This window comes from Protopterus annectens, chromosome 2.part1, assembly GCF_019279795.1.
Source record: "Protopterus annectens isolate FY-2018-M chromosome 2.part1, PAN1.0, whole genome shotgun sequence".
NCBI classification, from domain to species: Eukaryota; Metazoa; Chordata; order Ceratodontiformes; family Protopteridae; genus Protopterus; species Protopterus annectens.
Window position 1 is genome coordinate 1,437,629,423 of NC_056729.1, and position 16,014 is coordinate 1,437,645,436.

The 16,014-nt window shown below is 42.2% G+C and overlaps 1 protein-coding gene across 13 annotated transcripts in view; it reads left to right on the plus strand.

The window, feature by feature from the left end:
• The window catches only part of ADD1 (adducin 1), a 1,467,941-nt gene extending 1,462,991 nt beyond the window's left edge, over positions 1–4,950 (plus strand). For 11 of the 13 annotated variants that reach the window (XM_044062905.1, XM_044062917.1, XM_044062911.1 and 8 more), the window contains one exon: positions 2,506–4,950. In XM_044062905.1, coding sequence (XP_043918840.1) covers positions 2,506–2,897 — 392 coding nt within the window. In that variant the 3' untranslated portion in view covers positions 2,898–4,950. The remainder of the gene's footprint in view (positions 1–2,505) is intronic. The other 2 variants (XM_044062916.1, XM_044062918.1) reach the window with 1 other exon arrangement.
• The last annotated feature ends 11,064 nt before the right edge of the window (positions 4,951–16,014 follow it).

Sequence of the window (16,014 nt, forward strand, 5' to 3'; positions counted from 1 at the left end):
ATTGAATGTAACTAGGATATCCACCATTTCCAGATTTTGCATCATGTGAAATCCGGTTAGAGAAAAAGGGGTTGTGAATTAATTCTAATAACTCCAGCTGATTTGCCAGTGGATCTGAATGCATGTAGGCATTGTTCACTAGAATGCAGGTTGTGCTATCACTGCAGTAGAAACAGGTTTCCATAATTATCGAATAATATCTTTCAAATTAATGAAGGCTTCAGGTCCAGAGATTTTTTTGGTTGTTTTTTAGGCTTCTGGCATCCAGCAGTGCTATGTTGATATTGTATCAGTTGAAGTTTGCTATGTTGGGTTATCATTCATATAAATTGTACCAAAAAAATAGCACTGTGGAGAGGTAGCAAAAGCTTTAGCCAGTGTAAGAAAACTAGAGAGTGAAAGATGCATTACCGTCCATTGCAAAGCGAATGGGTCGGTTCTTCATTTCATCCCATGCATACAATCAATGGATCCATCTCAGATGATGCCACTTTGCTAGCCAGTTATTTTATCCTTGTATTGAGGCTTCATTCTTGGTGATAGAATGCAGTGTAATGCCAAGGCCTTGCCTTTTCAAAAAACATGAGCAAAAAGCTCAGCAGTGTCTCTGTGTCCCTGCATCTCCCCCAGTTGTAGTGCCTTAGCTTTCTGTAATATTTGGAGAAAATGTGCTTTTTGAGGTAAAATACAAGGTCATGTAACATTTTTGTTTTGTTCATGGGCACCACTTTCCATATTGGTACTGTCCTCCGAAAATAGGGATAGATATTCAAATGTCCTTAAACATTGTTATGGCTTTTGGTAAGTAGGTGAAGGAAAACCTTAGTACGCAATGTACTCTGATATAAAGAGCACATACATCTAAAAGAAACTTTGAATCCTCAGACTATAACAGAGAGGAAAACTGCCCCAGTGGTTCTAGAATACTAGGGTCGAGTAATATGAGAAGTTACAGACCAGTGAGACCTCGCTTGTCTCATCTGCTGCTGCTGCGCTTGGTTAGCTGATCCACTGGTAATCAATGAGAGAGAGAAAGAGATTAAAACAAAAATGTTATATTATACAAGTCCAGTCTTTGTAATAGTATACCTTAAGTTTGATTGGGTCCTTTGTTTCCTTACCTCAACACTTAGTGGTTCTCTGAACTTGAGAGTAGTTGTCCGTCTGGATTAATAAATCAGAAGATAGTCTGATTTTGATGCAGTATATTGTTAGATGCATTTAACCAGATGATAATACTGTACAACTGAGCACTGCAAATCAAATAAAATGAAATATTTTTTAATCTATTACATTTGGTTAAACAACTAAAAGTCTTGCCATTCAGGACTGTACATATTTTTCCCTGCTAGTCTACTTTGCTTTAATTTTGACCGAGTGCAATATGTCTAACAGGGTGTTAAAATTAAGCAATTCTTTTTATTATTTAGCGTTTATATCATGTTAATTGTTGCTCTTAATATTGAAATAATAATATCCATATAATTTGCATTCAGATGCCGAATAACTGCTTTACTAATTAAACACTGCGCTGGGTTTAGAAAAATGTCTTCTCTTTGACCGTTCTTTTCTGTGTTAGAAACATGTGAAGCTTATTGGAAAGTCCTGTTTTATTTGAATGGTCACCTTGTCCTTGTAAAAGGAGTGATGTAAAATGTATGCAAGTACAGTAGCTTCTGGGCCAGATTCAATAACACCTACACTAAGTGTACACATTATGTATTTAAGAACACCCCTACCACATTTTTGTACTTTCTTATCACTTAGAAAGATTATACATGTACATGTAGTCTACACTTTGTGGTAACCTTTATGAATCCCTGTCAATATTTAAAGCTGCAAGAAAATCAGTAGGAAACTAAAATTAGGAGGAAGAAGGTGCGAGTTATGCCTGTGTTGTCTGTTCACTCAAAACTGTGTACACTTAGTGTAAGCGTTTTTGAATCCCAGGCTGTCTTTGAACTCCTAGGCTAATTCTGTCTCCTTTGCTGGCCTTGTTTATTTGTGCTTACAATGACACAGTGACCTAAATGGCTTGATATGGACCTGCATAACTTAAATGTGAAGTATGACAGTATGACCTGGCAGAGAAATTCCCCCACTTTATCCTACTTTAGTCTGTCATGTCTGTCTGTAATAAGCCTGCTACTAATGCAGGTGTTGCTGATGTTCCTGTACGTTGAAAGCCAGCTTGTTGGTGCTGTTGCACAGGGAAAAGGTCTGCAAAAGGTGTGCATTTTCAGTCACAAATCTTTCAGTATGAAGTGCTTTTTGTACATGCGTGTGTGTATGTATGTGTTTTTGCATGAAGTCAGTATGTGTTTCTGGGTTACCCCTGTAAGATTGTTACATAAGATGAGCTGAAAATCTGGTCCCCATTACAGAACAATATGTAAACAGGCAAATGTAAGTGTCTTTACTTAGGTTCTGGGTACATCTGTAAATTGCAAGCTTACATTGACAAGAAGTATTTTTTTAACATTTTATTTTATGTAAATCCTGTAGAATCACAGCAAGAACAGACCTACGTAGATGACAGTGATGCTGCAACTTTCAAACAAACTCTCCCCGATCTCACCCCAGATGAGCCTTCAGAAGCACTTAGCTTCCCAACTGTTGCAAAGGAGGAGGAGGAGGAAGAGGAAGAATTGGTGATTTGCAAAGAGAGTGAAGATTTAAACCATGACCAACCTGAACCCACTGATACTGCTGTCAATGGAAGCCAAGAAACTGCCCAGCCACAGTGCATAGAACAGCCGCCATCGCCAGCAGCTGAAGAGGTGGCAGTAATGGACCCTGGAAGTGATGAGTCACCAGGCAAATCCCCCTCCAAAAAGAAGAAGAAATTCCGCACACCTTCCTTCTTAAAGAAGAACAAAAAGAAGAGTGACTCTTAATGGCCTGATGTACTGCAGGAGCACTGTCATATATATATATATATATATATATATTTTTAAAGCATAATTCATTAACCACTAGCGTGTTTCAGATTGTATTGGTATTGTTTTGTCTTTCTTCATTGTAAAGGAATGCAGTTGTGTAGTATAGCTTGACTGTGGGTATGACCAGAAATTAACAGAATGCAAAAGGTGCTAGTATTTGTTCATTGGCAACAGCTAATTGCATATAGAGGTCTTCAAGTCCCCAGATTTTTTATGTCTACCTTGGAGTTCAGTTGCCCACAGTAAACTTTTATTCAGCTTTTGAAATGTACTTTCCCATGTTGTCTGCAGTAGAAGTAATGGCTTACGGTTTAAAAAACATTTTTAGACTGTTTATAGCTAATTCAATATAACGTGAAGATATGTTACTTCTGTAGTATTGCCTGTTAAAATTCATGTACATTAGGATACATTTTTCTTACAAAATCAAAATACTTTTGACAGCCTGTAGGTCTGTAAGAGCTGATATATGCTGTCCGTCTATGGAGCTTGTTCAAAAAAAAATTACCATTTTTTTTATTTCATTTTAAACACGTGTACATGTGGTTTGATGCTTCTGCAGTTCTAGTTGTAGCTGATATAAACACGTACCAGCCATATTGGTACCTACAAGAGAGAGAGTGCACCTTATTTGAATTTCATGCTGTGCATGAGTGCTTCATGCATAAATGGCTTCTAGATTTCAGAAAGTCACGAACAAAAACAAGTCTGTTACTGGTCAAGGTTGGAATACTGTAAATGACTAAAATGTGTGCTTTGTCAAACAGTTAATATTGGACGTAAGCACCGTGTTCTATTTTGGACATCTGTTCTATGAGTGGGCCACTTTATCTGTACTCTCTATATAAAAAAAAAAAAAAAAAAAAAAAAACAGCTGTTTTAGCAGCTGACAACCTCTGAAACCACTATTGAGCTATGCAGATTTTTCAGATATTCCATTCCTTAGGCCAGTCTAATCTTTCAAGTCATCACTTTTAACATCTTTGCACTATTCAAGTAAAATACTTTATTTTTAGTTTTCTCCATTGAACGTGGAGTTCACCATTTTTAAGGTCATAATTTAGGTGTATTTAGTTTGGGGGCTTTCTTTTTCTGCAGGACATATTGGTTATGTGGCATTGTAGTAGCATTACTGTTAAATGTATATGCCATTGGTTTGCAACCATCTGAACAGACTTCATGGTTGTGCCTTAGCAATGTGACCAAAATCAAGAGTTTTCATACTGTCTTGCTGCAGAAACTTCAGCTGAATAGCCTCATCATTCCAGCAGCAAAATAATGGATTCTGATCACATTTCAACTTGTAAGGACAAGATGTTATCTTTTTGGTAAATATGTACATAGGAATTTGCTGAGTGACTTATAGTGGGTAAAGGCGAAGGTTATTGGGTGCCTTTTATTTAATTAATCAGCTGCACGCAGACCAGTCCAGTGGAGAAACATAGTTGCATATTAAATGAGAAAGCCTACATTAGGCGGTTAAGGTAAAGCCACCCATGTTCATTTTGTCAGAAAAATGACTAACTGGGCCTGTCGGCAATCTGTATGGAAGGGAGATGATTTACTTGCATATCATCTGCAGTTCACTAATTTGAACAAGAAGATTTGGAGGTGGGATCAGAAGGAGGCAGCAAACCACTGACTAGACAGGCGTCTGAACAATGTTTAAACATGACTGCATGGCACTAATGGCTTTCAGTGTGCATTTTTATTCCTGTATGTTTTGTACTTTAGAAAGGCATACATATTTTGGTACAGTTTTGTTTTACTGTCAAGTTTATGTAGTGACAGCATGGTAAGCCATTGCTACAGCATATTACGGATTTTTCCTCATCTTCCTTCCAGTTATGCAACATTTTTAATCTCTGATTTGTATTTGGTTTCTTAAGCCTGTGTTACCACATTAAAAGTGATGTGTAGTGTCACACATTCTGACTGAAGGCCTGTATTTTTTATTTTCCTGACACTTTTATTTCCATCTATAAATAAAATTCTTCCTTGAAATCTGTGGAAGTGTTGTAGATTTAAAACTGAAGTAGTAACTAAACTTAACAGGTTAGAAGGTAAGTTCTTGCTACAGGAATGTTGCTGCCACAGTAGAGCATCATGTGTAGAATTGACACCTGCCTGCTCCTTTCAGTATGGCAGCATTTCTTTGTAGGAATGTTCTGATGTTCTTCTCCATGCATCAGAAATCAGCCAGCAATTCATATTAACAATGTCAGCGTTACTTTCAATGTGTGCAATTCATTCTAATTCTCTGTCTAGAGGAGACTAATCATATTTGTTTGTTTTTATTTTTTTTATTCCCTAGTTCACATTCATCCAACAAAACAGTGATCCAGGTGCAGAAAATATATCTCTAGCTATGTCTGACGTACTATGGTGCCACCATCACCACCACAATATCAAGGCCTGTACATGCTGTCAAACCGTCAGTCTGGCCAGGAGGCAGCTTCATCAAGAAGTATTGAAGGCCTCGTTGAAGAAGCTGATTAAAATAGAGAAATCTTATAGTCTATTTTGGTTAACTAGTGGGGCAGCTTCTTCCCATGTTTAGTGTGAAAATAAAAGGAATGGCACTTATCTCAGGCCTCCAGTATACAGTACACTTCTCTGCTATTGTTTTTACTGAGCTTTTCTCTGACTACAATGGCTGTAATCATGTTTACAGTATATTTGTTTATTTCTGCCACCATAGTAGCTGCAGTGATAGCTGTGTTACCACAAGAGATTCTAGTGTAGTCCCTTTGAGAAAGTGAAGTTTTTTAGATGGTAGTGGTAGCTGTTACACCTTACACTTTCCAGTCTGCTTCCATATGGCCTGAAAGTCATGTTGGATGTTGGGTATCATGCTGCATTTTTAAACCATCCAGTCCATCATGTTTTTGTCATCTGCATGCTAGATTCTAGTACCTTCATTCTGTCTGCCTAGGGAGGCGTCACCCTCTACATGATTCTTATGTCTGGCTTCTGATATCAGCAAGCTTTTGTAGTGCTTATTTTGTGGCCTGGTCTATATCTTTTCATTAATGTGCATGATGCCTGTTTACTGTAGTATAAAATACTGCACTTTGAAGATTCTTACAATAGGGATATGCTAGGACTGCTCTGCTTTTCTTAAGCATTTGCCAGATTTGAACATCCCCCCCATCCATGCTGTTATTCAGGTGTGCATTGGTGTACATGAATAGTGGTTCCATTTCTGTTTCTTTTTTAATGTGTGTGCTGTCACTAAATCAGAACTCACTACATAAAAAATGCCTGTTTTATCCTAATTCAGTCATTCTCTTACTAGTTTTCCTTCCGAAAAGTTCTTCTAAGCCATTTTTTTTTCTTTTCCTTTGAAACCTGTTTGGGACTCGCTTGGTTTCATGTGGCAGCAAGAGTTCTGCATTAGACTAGATTTTTTTTTAGACCCATGATGCAGTACGTTTTGCTGTTAAATGTATGCAGGTAAAACATTGGTTTCTTATGTGAAACGGAGGATGTCCTTTCATTTGACTGTTGCAATATTCCTTACAATAGGAATCCCCTGCCAAGGCCGGCCCAACATCTGGCCAGTATACCAAAGCCTTTAGTTTGCTAAGAGTATGCCATACGTCACAGGTATGCTCCCGACACATAGTGTAGGACATAATTGTGACGTCTGGATGTACCATCCTCAGAACCTCTGTGCTGCCAGCCTGAATGCCATCTTTGATCATTGGTCTGAACTCTCGCTTCATTTGCTGGTTCAAGCCTTTTCAGATGAGTGCCCCATTGGGGTTTTGTTATCTTTTTTCCTTTGTTTTTGTTGCCTGTGGGGTTTATATCATCCAGAAAGGGTAAATGCCCATGTAGGAGACAGATTCCCCATAAAGACCATCACAAGTAGTGTTTATTTTATGTAGGTGTTTCCCACAGCCATACATCATGTTCTATTTTCCAGGCTTTTGTTCTGAATCCTCTGCATAGTCTGCTTTCCTCTTTGGCCGTATATTTAGAAAGTTAACGTGTTAAGCGTATGACAAGTGGCACTGTGGAGGGAACATCCTGCTCTGAGGGTCAGCCATCCACAAAGGCCAAGAAAGTTAGGGCTGGTTCTTCGGCTGTGCCGTCTCCACTGGACGTCTCTCTCAAGGCTAGTGAAAGCCTGGAAGACAGCCTGGCTCCTGGGTTGGAGGCCTTACAGATGTCCACTTCAGTTGTTCAGGGGGAATCACAGCTGATTATTGCAGAAGGGCCTAGGGGTGTTCCTCAGATTTTCATTACAAAGAGATACCAACTACAAACGTAGTGTGTTGTGTAGGGTCTGAGCCCTATAAGTTTTACAAGACTGACATCTCTTTAAAGAAGAAACAAAAAACTGAATATGCTTCTCCTGCTCCTTAGGATCCTCAGAGTGAATGTCAGACTTAAGTCAAGGTTTATTCAGTGCCCTTATGGCTTTGAAGCCTCGTCAAGGAGTTTCTTTTCCACCCCTCCTGGTCTTCTCCTCCTAAGGTGGATAGGGAACAAGATTCTTCTGAGGAGGAATCACTTGTCTATTCTTCCTAGATTCCTTCTTCCTTAGACTGCAGTTCTGAGGAAGATGAGTCCACTATTTCTGACTCTCTTTTTAGATTCTCTTTGGGGACAAAATTTCCAGTATGATGGAATTTTTCAAATGGGATTATGCCCAGGTGTCTGAGGTTCAGAACAGGTATTACAAGCTTTTGCAAATGGACTCTCCTAGACCTTCTCTACTGTTCCTCCTGTCCTGCCTGCCTTGTTGGATGCCTTTTCTACTGCATCTCAGGCTCCTGATTCTCAGCCCCCTGCTCCCAAAAAAACTGATAGGTTTTATAAGGTGCCTGATGATTGCAAGTTCCTTTATAAGTGTCTATCGTCTGACCCCTTCTGTGATGTTTGTGGCATCTGACAAGCCATCAAAGTTACTGGCTTTCACAAAGTTGCTTCCTTCTGATAAAGACATTCAAACTATGGAAAGATTGGGTAAGAAGGTCAGCTACCCTTGCTTTTAGGGCTGTCAGTTTTCAGACCCATATGACAAGATGTGTTTTGGCTCTTCTGTCTCAGGCTTGTCAGGTTATTTCTGACCTTCCTGAGAAAACTTCTGCTGTCTCCTTGTTAGAGACTACTTCTAGGATGGTTCACCACTCTATTAAATGCAGCTATGATGCAGCAGATGCCTCCTGTAGGGCTGCTGCTTTTGGCTGTGTGCTGAAGAGATATTCCTGGTTTCAGCTTCAATCTTTGCTGATGATATTAAGGCTAAGTTGATGGATGCTGCTCTGGATAACGAGCATTTGTTTGGTGGTGCTGCTTTGTTCGAATTCCTAAAGGAAAGTTGTAAGGGTTTATAAGATCTAAAACTTATCTTCATTTCCTCCTGTACCGAAATTCCAAAGGAATTACCCTAATATATGCTGGCCTTAGTTCGTAGGCAGTCTCATCCCCCCCCAAAGGTAAGAATGGTGGTAGAAGGGCTCCTCCTGCAAGGCTAGCCAGAGTCCTGTAGCTCAGAAATCTCCTTTTCCTGACAAACCAGGTACTGACTATGCTGTACTTGTCAGCCACATTCCTCTTTCTCGCCATCTTTTCCTGTGAATTCCTGTTTGGCTATAGGTTACTCAGCATTCCTGTTTTTTTTTTTTTCCATTATTCACCAAGGTTATTACATGGTATGAAAATCTCTTACCCCTTTCAAGGGCATTCCTCAGCCTTTTGCGGAACAGTTATCCTTTTTTACATAGGTTATTCAGGATCTCTCAATGCGGGGAAACTATTCCAGTCTCTCAAAGGAGGAAGGGGTTTTATTCCAGAATGTTCTTAGTCCCCAGGAAAGAGGACACTTGGATACCCGTTCTGGATCTCTCTCACCTAAACTCTTTTCTGGAGGTCCTTTCCTTTCAGATGTTGTCCCTTCAGACTTTGTTTCCTCTGCTGCTTCCTCAGGCTTTTCTAGTTTCTCTGGACCTCAAGGATACTTATCTTCATAGGATAGGATCATAGGAGGTTACTAGGCTAATGGCCCTTGGACCCTTATAAGCCTAGCCAAGAGTTTATCCCCAAAAAGAAACCTCAGACAGCACCTGTCACCCCTCTCAGTGAGGGACATAGGTAGAACCCCTGGGACATATTTGTGATGTCTTCCAGGATCGGGGCTGCCTGTGGGAGACAAACCTGTCTCTCCAACAGGTTTTGTTGATGTTGCATATTAAGATTCAGGCCTTTCGAGAGGGTACTGCATGAGGGGTTAGACTTACAGATATGGAGCATCTCTGGTAGGACAGGTTCGAGATTGCCTTGTTGGCAAGAGACAGATCACCTCTGAGCAATCTGTACAATACTAAGTAGAGTAATAGTGGTTTGAGTCTGTCCACATAGGACAGGTGTTGGAGATCATGGATTCTCTTTGTGAGGTATTTCTCTGCCCTTTCCAGTTAGTGCAGATATTTGGAGAGTTACATAGCAAATTGGGCATTATATTCCATTATTGGTCTAATGAGGGAGGAGTTTAGAGTGGTAATAACCTCTTTTCTGCATACATTCCCTTTACTTATGAGATGAGCTAAGTAAAAAGCTTTTCTGACCACTGCCACTACATGGTGGTGGAATGTGAGGTTATCATTGTGTGTACCCAGGTCTCTCACTACAGGTTGTGTGCTTAGGAGGTTGCCATTGATATGGTAATCAGTAGGGGTTGTATTTTTGCTGAGTGATATAATTATACATTTCTGCATTTAGTTTGAGGCCATGAGTTTGGTTCCATTCATTAGTTGCTGTGAGACCCTTTTGCAGTAAGTTAACATTATTTCGGGAGTCAATGACAGCACCCAACTTAGTCTGCAAACTTGGTCAGCCACAGGCCTTTTGTCTTTGCCTGGACCTCTGAGAAGTAGATGCCATACAGTAGGGGTCCCCAGACAGATCCCTGGGGAACTCCACTATTGACAGGTCTGCTATCAGAGGTGGAGGCACCTATTTTGACTTTGAGGGTCCTGTCAGTGAGCCAGTTGGCCACCCACCTGATGAGACAGGTATTTACGCCAAGTTGTGTTAGCTTTGTGATGATGCCCGAGTGGGGGATTTAGTCAAAGATCTTGGCTAGGGCAAGGTAAGCTGTATGTACTGACTTTCCCTCATCCAGGGCCTTGGAGACAATCCAGGGCCTTGGAGACAGTCTCAAAGAAGTCAACCAGGTTCAACAGGCAAGATCTGCCTTTATCGAATCCAAACTGGGTGGGGGTCAGATGCTTGGAGATTGCCTGTGTCCTTTATTTATGAGATCAGTAATAATATGCTCCATGGCTTTACAGATCAGACTTGGCAAGCGAATGGGGTGGTATTTTCCAGGGTCAGTAGTGGCACCACCTTTGTGTAAGGGGATGGCAATAACAGTTCACCACTCTGCAGGAATGAAGCCTGTACTTAAGCTGTGGTTGGATAAGGGTGCTCAATGGCGAAGCCAGTTTGCTGGAGGTGGTGCAGAATACAGCCTGGGATGCTATCACGTCCCATGGAAGCTGTGTTCTTTACCTTGGATAGTGCCTTTAACACTTGATCTATGGAGATGTGAAGTGCAGGACAAGTATCAAGAGGATGTCGAAAGGGCCTTCAGAGGGGTGAAGTTTGCCCTGAACCTACCTAGCTAAGTCAACAGAGTTAGTGTAACTGATGCTCTTAAGTACTAATTCATATCCCTATTCATCCTCTTTCAGGAAGTGTTTACATTTTTCTGTTGCTTCCTGGCATTTTCAGTTCTCTGTTTTGCCCTTTAGCCTTTCTACTGCCCCAAGGGTATTCACAAATGCCTCATGCCTGTGATTGCTGTTAAAGGGGTTACTGGTCTTTCCTACTTAGGCAACCTCTCCAGATATTCTACTGCAGCATCTTTATTTTCCCATTTCTCTCCTGCAAAGCACAAGATTCACTATAAATTTCCAAAAGTTTTTCGTGACTCCTTCACAGGATCTTGTGATGATGTTCATGTTTCACTGTTGCAGTCATCAGCTGCTGTGGTAGCCCTCGGCCTGCCCAAATACCAGAGACAATGTTTTTCTGCGTCAGCTGTTGTTGCTTGCTGACTGACGTCAGGTCATCAGTGCTATAAAGGAAGGCAGCCGACGCCATTACATCAGTCTTTCTTGCCGTGGAGCCTGTAGCAGAAGCAGTTCGCAAGTGTGCTGGTCGATCACTACCAGAGTTTTGATTTACAGCTGAAAACATCTAAAGCGAAGTACCCGGTTGGGGATCCTTTTTTTTCTTGCACTAACCGATGTCTGAAAAAGTTAACAACTGTCTCGCCTGTGGAAAGCAAATACCACACCAAGACTTCCACTCATACCACGCCATTTGTTTAGGCCCAGATCATGATGTCCCCCGTTGCCGGTTCTGTGCCCTCTTTAATGCGAGAACCATTCGTCGTAGAGCTCTTGTAGCCAGGAATTATCATCTTCTGTCTTCGCATTCCAAAATGGTGTCAGTCAGCCAACCTTCCGTAGACATGAAACGTACGGATAAAGATAAAGACCACACAAGGCCAAACCTTCCGACAATGCTACCGCTAAGCAGGTCATCAGCTGCCCAGAATTCAGTGAGGTGCTTTTGTAGCCCCTGATGCCTGAGTGTTCATCGTGTTTCACTGTTGCAGTCATTACACTTGGGGTTATCCTGCTGGCAGGCTACCCACAGTCGGCCTGAATTCCAAAGTCTTAGTCCGGCGTCGGTTGCTGTCGCCTCTTCCCTGACGTCAGTGCGCCAGGGGTATACAAGATGCAGCCGACGCCATTTTCTTCAGTCTTTCTTGCCGCGCGGTGCCCGAAGCAAAAGCAATTCGCAAGTGCCGGTCGGCCGACTCCTGAGATTTTCATGTTCGAATTTCAGATCCGAAGTCTTCATTTAAAGCTAAATACCCCATTGGGGAAACTTTTTTCTTGCTCCAGACCAATGTCAGAAAAAGTTAATAATTGTATTTCTTATGGGAAGCAAATACCTCATAAGGACTTCCCGTCTTATTGTATTCCTTGCCTAGGCCCTGATGTCACTAATTGTAGGTTTTGTGCTAGGTTTAACCAACGCACTATTAAGCATCGGCACAATTTTGCATTTCACTACTTTGGCCGAAGATTTAATTACACGATGTCGGATAGCCATCCGACTACTGCAATTCACAAGAAACGCAAGGAAAAGGACAGGCATCCGAGGTCCAAAACTGATGACGAGGCTTCTTCTAAGCCAGTTGCTGGTTCTCAGTGAGGTGCTTTCGCAGTCCCTGACGCTCGCTACCTCAGAGCCGCAGGCCGCTTCCGACTCCCACATGGAGCCGACTAGGCCACAGGAAACTCAAGGTATTGGACACTCGGAAAATATCCCTTCAGATGGGTCCGGAGCCGCTGAGCAGGCATCGGCTTCTTTGGGTGTTTTCAGGCCTACACAGTTAAATGTAAAACCGACTTCAGCTTCAAAGGCAAAGACTAAAGCTCCACTAAAGACAAAGAAACAAGTACAGCAATCCCATGGACAGGCCTCCATGCCTAAAAAACAGATGCTCAAAATGGCCAAAGACCTAATTACTTTGATCAGGGGTTCCCATCCCCCTCCTGATAAGAGGCCTAGGCAAGAGACAGAATATGAATCTTCAGATCAGGTTTCCATTTCCTCTGATTCTTCTGAACATGAATACTCTCTACCTCCCTATGAGGATTCTGATGCTGAAGAATCTATCCCTTCAGCCTCTCCTCCTGAGGATTATTCTTTTGGAGAAACCCTGCATACCATGAGGGAGCACTTCCACTGGGAGAGCCAAGACTACTCAGAATCTAAGAAAAGGCTTAGAGACTTCCTTTTACTTCCTCAGCACAGGCCCCTTGCTATTCCTCCTGTTTGAGACATTGTAGATTATGTATTTTCAAAGTCCGGACTGTCTCCAGACTCTGTACCTCCAGCACCTGTTAAGCCAGACAGATACTACAGGGTTCCAGATTCCCATAAATTTCTTTATAAAAACCCTGCTGCTGACCCAGAAACTATATCTCAGGGTCCCAAAGGGGTCAAGACTTCCACTGCAAAAACACTATCCCCTCAGACAGGGATTCAAGGGCACTGGACAGATGGGGGAAAAAGATTTATACTACTGCTACCTTGGCTGTAAGAGCTTTAAATTGCCAGTTTCATATGCTTAAATATCAGCAATACTTAATGTCACTGCTTAAACAGAAAATGTTGACAAATTCTAAATGTGCAGAAAACAAAGAAATGCAGGATTTATTGCATGCAGCTGAACAAGTGAGAAAGCATACTTTGCAATGTGATTTTGAGACTCTGGAGGCCTCCTGCAGGGCCGCTGTTACTGGTACTGTCATTAGGAGGCATGCTTGGTTAAAGGAAAAGAATCTGCCTGATCATGTTAAAGCAAAATTATTAGATGCTCCACTACAGCATGATACTTTGGTGCTAAAGCAGAAGAGGTGTTGAAGAAAATGGAGGACAAAGTGAATTCTATGCAGAGAGTTAAGGATTTCTTACAGGTACAGCCACCCAGATTTAGCAGGAACTGGCCTTCAAAGAATTGGTCCTTTCCAGTCTCAGGCAGACACAGACACCCCAGAGGCAAATCCCAGCCCCAAGGCTCATACAGGTCTAAACAATGGGGTGCTTCTACCTCCAAAAGTGGAGAAGACAAATCTCAGCCATACAGGAAACAGTCCCAGTGACTTTCCTCTGCCAGCACCAAGCACTTATCTTTTGGCAGCCCCCTTAGGGGGAAAACAAGCACTTTTTTCACAAAATTGGCACATGATCACCCAGGACAAATGGGTCTTGAATATAGTGTCACAGGGCTACAGGTTCCAGATGTTCATTGTGTTACATTGCTGCAGTCATTACACTTGGGTTATCCTGCCATCAGGTGGTCCCGCAGTTGGACAGAGTTTCAAAGTCTTGGTCCGGTGTCGGTTGCTGTCGTTTCTTCCTTGACGTCAGTGCGCAAGGGGTATATAAGATGTATCCAACGGCATTTTCTCCAGTCTTTCTTGCCATGCGGTGCTCGAAGCAGTTTGCAAGTGCCAGTCAGCCGACTCCTGAGATTTTCGAAGTCGAATTTCAGATCTGAAGTCTTCAATAAGTACCCCGTTAGGGAAACATTTTTCTTGCCTCAGACCGATGTCAGAAAAAGTTAATAATTGTATTTCTTGTGGGAAGCAAATACCTCGTAAGGACTTCCACTCTTACTGTATTCCATGCCTAGGCCTTGATCATAACGTCACTAGTTGTCGGTTTTGTGCTAGATTTAACAAACGCACTATAAAAAGACGTTTTGATTTTGCTTTGCACTACTTTGGCCGAAGGTTCAATTATACTATGCAGTTGGATCAACCGACGACCTCAATACCGAAAAAACGCAAAGACAAGGATAAAGACAGGCATCCGAGGTCCAAAACCGATGATGAAACCTCTTCTAAGCCAGTCGCCAGTTCTCAGTGAGGCACTTTCGCAGCCCCTGACACCCGCTACCTCAGAGCCACAGGCTGCTTCCGACTCCCATGTGGAGACATCTAGACCTCTGGAAACTCAAGGCATTGGGCCTACGGAAACTAATCCCTCAGATGGGTCCGGAGCCGCTGAGCAGGCATCGGCTTCTGAGGGTGTTTTCAGACTTTCACAACTTGCCATTAAAACAACAGCCCAGACAAAGGTACCATTAAAGACAAAGAAAACAAGTACAGCATTCTCCTGGACAGTCCTCCATGCCTAAGAAACAGATGCTTAAAATGGCAGAAGACCTCATTACTCTAATCGGGTTCCCATCCCCCTCCTGAGAAAAGGCCTAGGCAGGATACAGACTATGATTCCTCTGATCAGGTTTCCATTTCCTCTGATTCCTCTTCAGACCAGGGATACTCTCTACCCCCCTATGAGGACTCTGATGCTGAAGAATCTATCCCTTCAGCCGCTCCTCCTGAGGATTATTCTTTTGGGGAAACTTTACATACCATGAGGGAGCATTTCCATTGGGAAAGTCAGGATTACTCGGAATCCAAGAAAAGGCTCGGGGATTTCCTTTTATTGCCTCAGCACAGGCCCTTGGCTATTCCGCTTGTGCTAGATATTGTGGATGATGTGTTCTCTGAATCCAGCCTATCTCCTGATTCATTGCCCCCTGCTCCAGCCAAGCCAGATAGGTATTACAGAGTCCCTGACTCTCACACGTTTCTTTACAAAAACCCTTCTGCTGATCCAGAAACTATTTCCCAGGGTCCAAAAGGGGTTAAGGCTTCCATTGCAAAAAATCCAGTACCCTCTGACAGAGATTCCAGAGCTTTGGATAGATGGGGGAAGAAAGTATACACTTCTGCAACTTTAGCAGTAAGAGCTTTAAATTGCCAGTTTCACATGCTTAAGTGCCAACAATATCTAATGGCTCAGTTAAAACAGAAAATGTCTGCAAGCTCAGAAGCTCCTGATTGTAAAGAAATGCAGGATTTATTGCATGCAGTTGAACAGGTGGCAAAACATACTCTGCAATGTGGTTTTGATTCTTTAGAGGCCTCTTGTAGAGCCACAGTTACAGGTTGTGTGATTCGAAGACATACTTGGTTAAAAGAACAGTTTACCTGATCATGTTAAGGCAAAATTATTGGATGCTCCTTTACAGCATGATACCTTGTTTGGTGTTAAGGCAGAAGAGGTGTTAAAGAAAATGGAGGATAAAGCCAAATCTATGCAGACAGTTAAGGATTTCTTACAGGTACAGCCACATCGGTTTAGCAGAAATTGGCCAACAAAGAATTGGTCCTTTCCAGTGTCTGACGGGCCACAGAGAGGCAGATACAGACGCCCAAGAGGCAAATCTCAACCCCAAGCCTCAAACAGACGACAGTGGGGCACCTCAACCCCAAAAGGAGGTGAGGACAAGTCTCAACCTTACAGGAAACAGTCACAATGATTTTCTCCTTTGTACACCAAGCACGTCCCTTTTGGAAGCCCCCTTAGGGGAAAAGCTAGCACTTTTTTCAAAAAACTGGCAAACAATCACCCAAGACAAATGGGTTCTGAATATTGTGTCTCAAGGTTACAGGTTCCACTT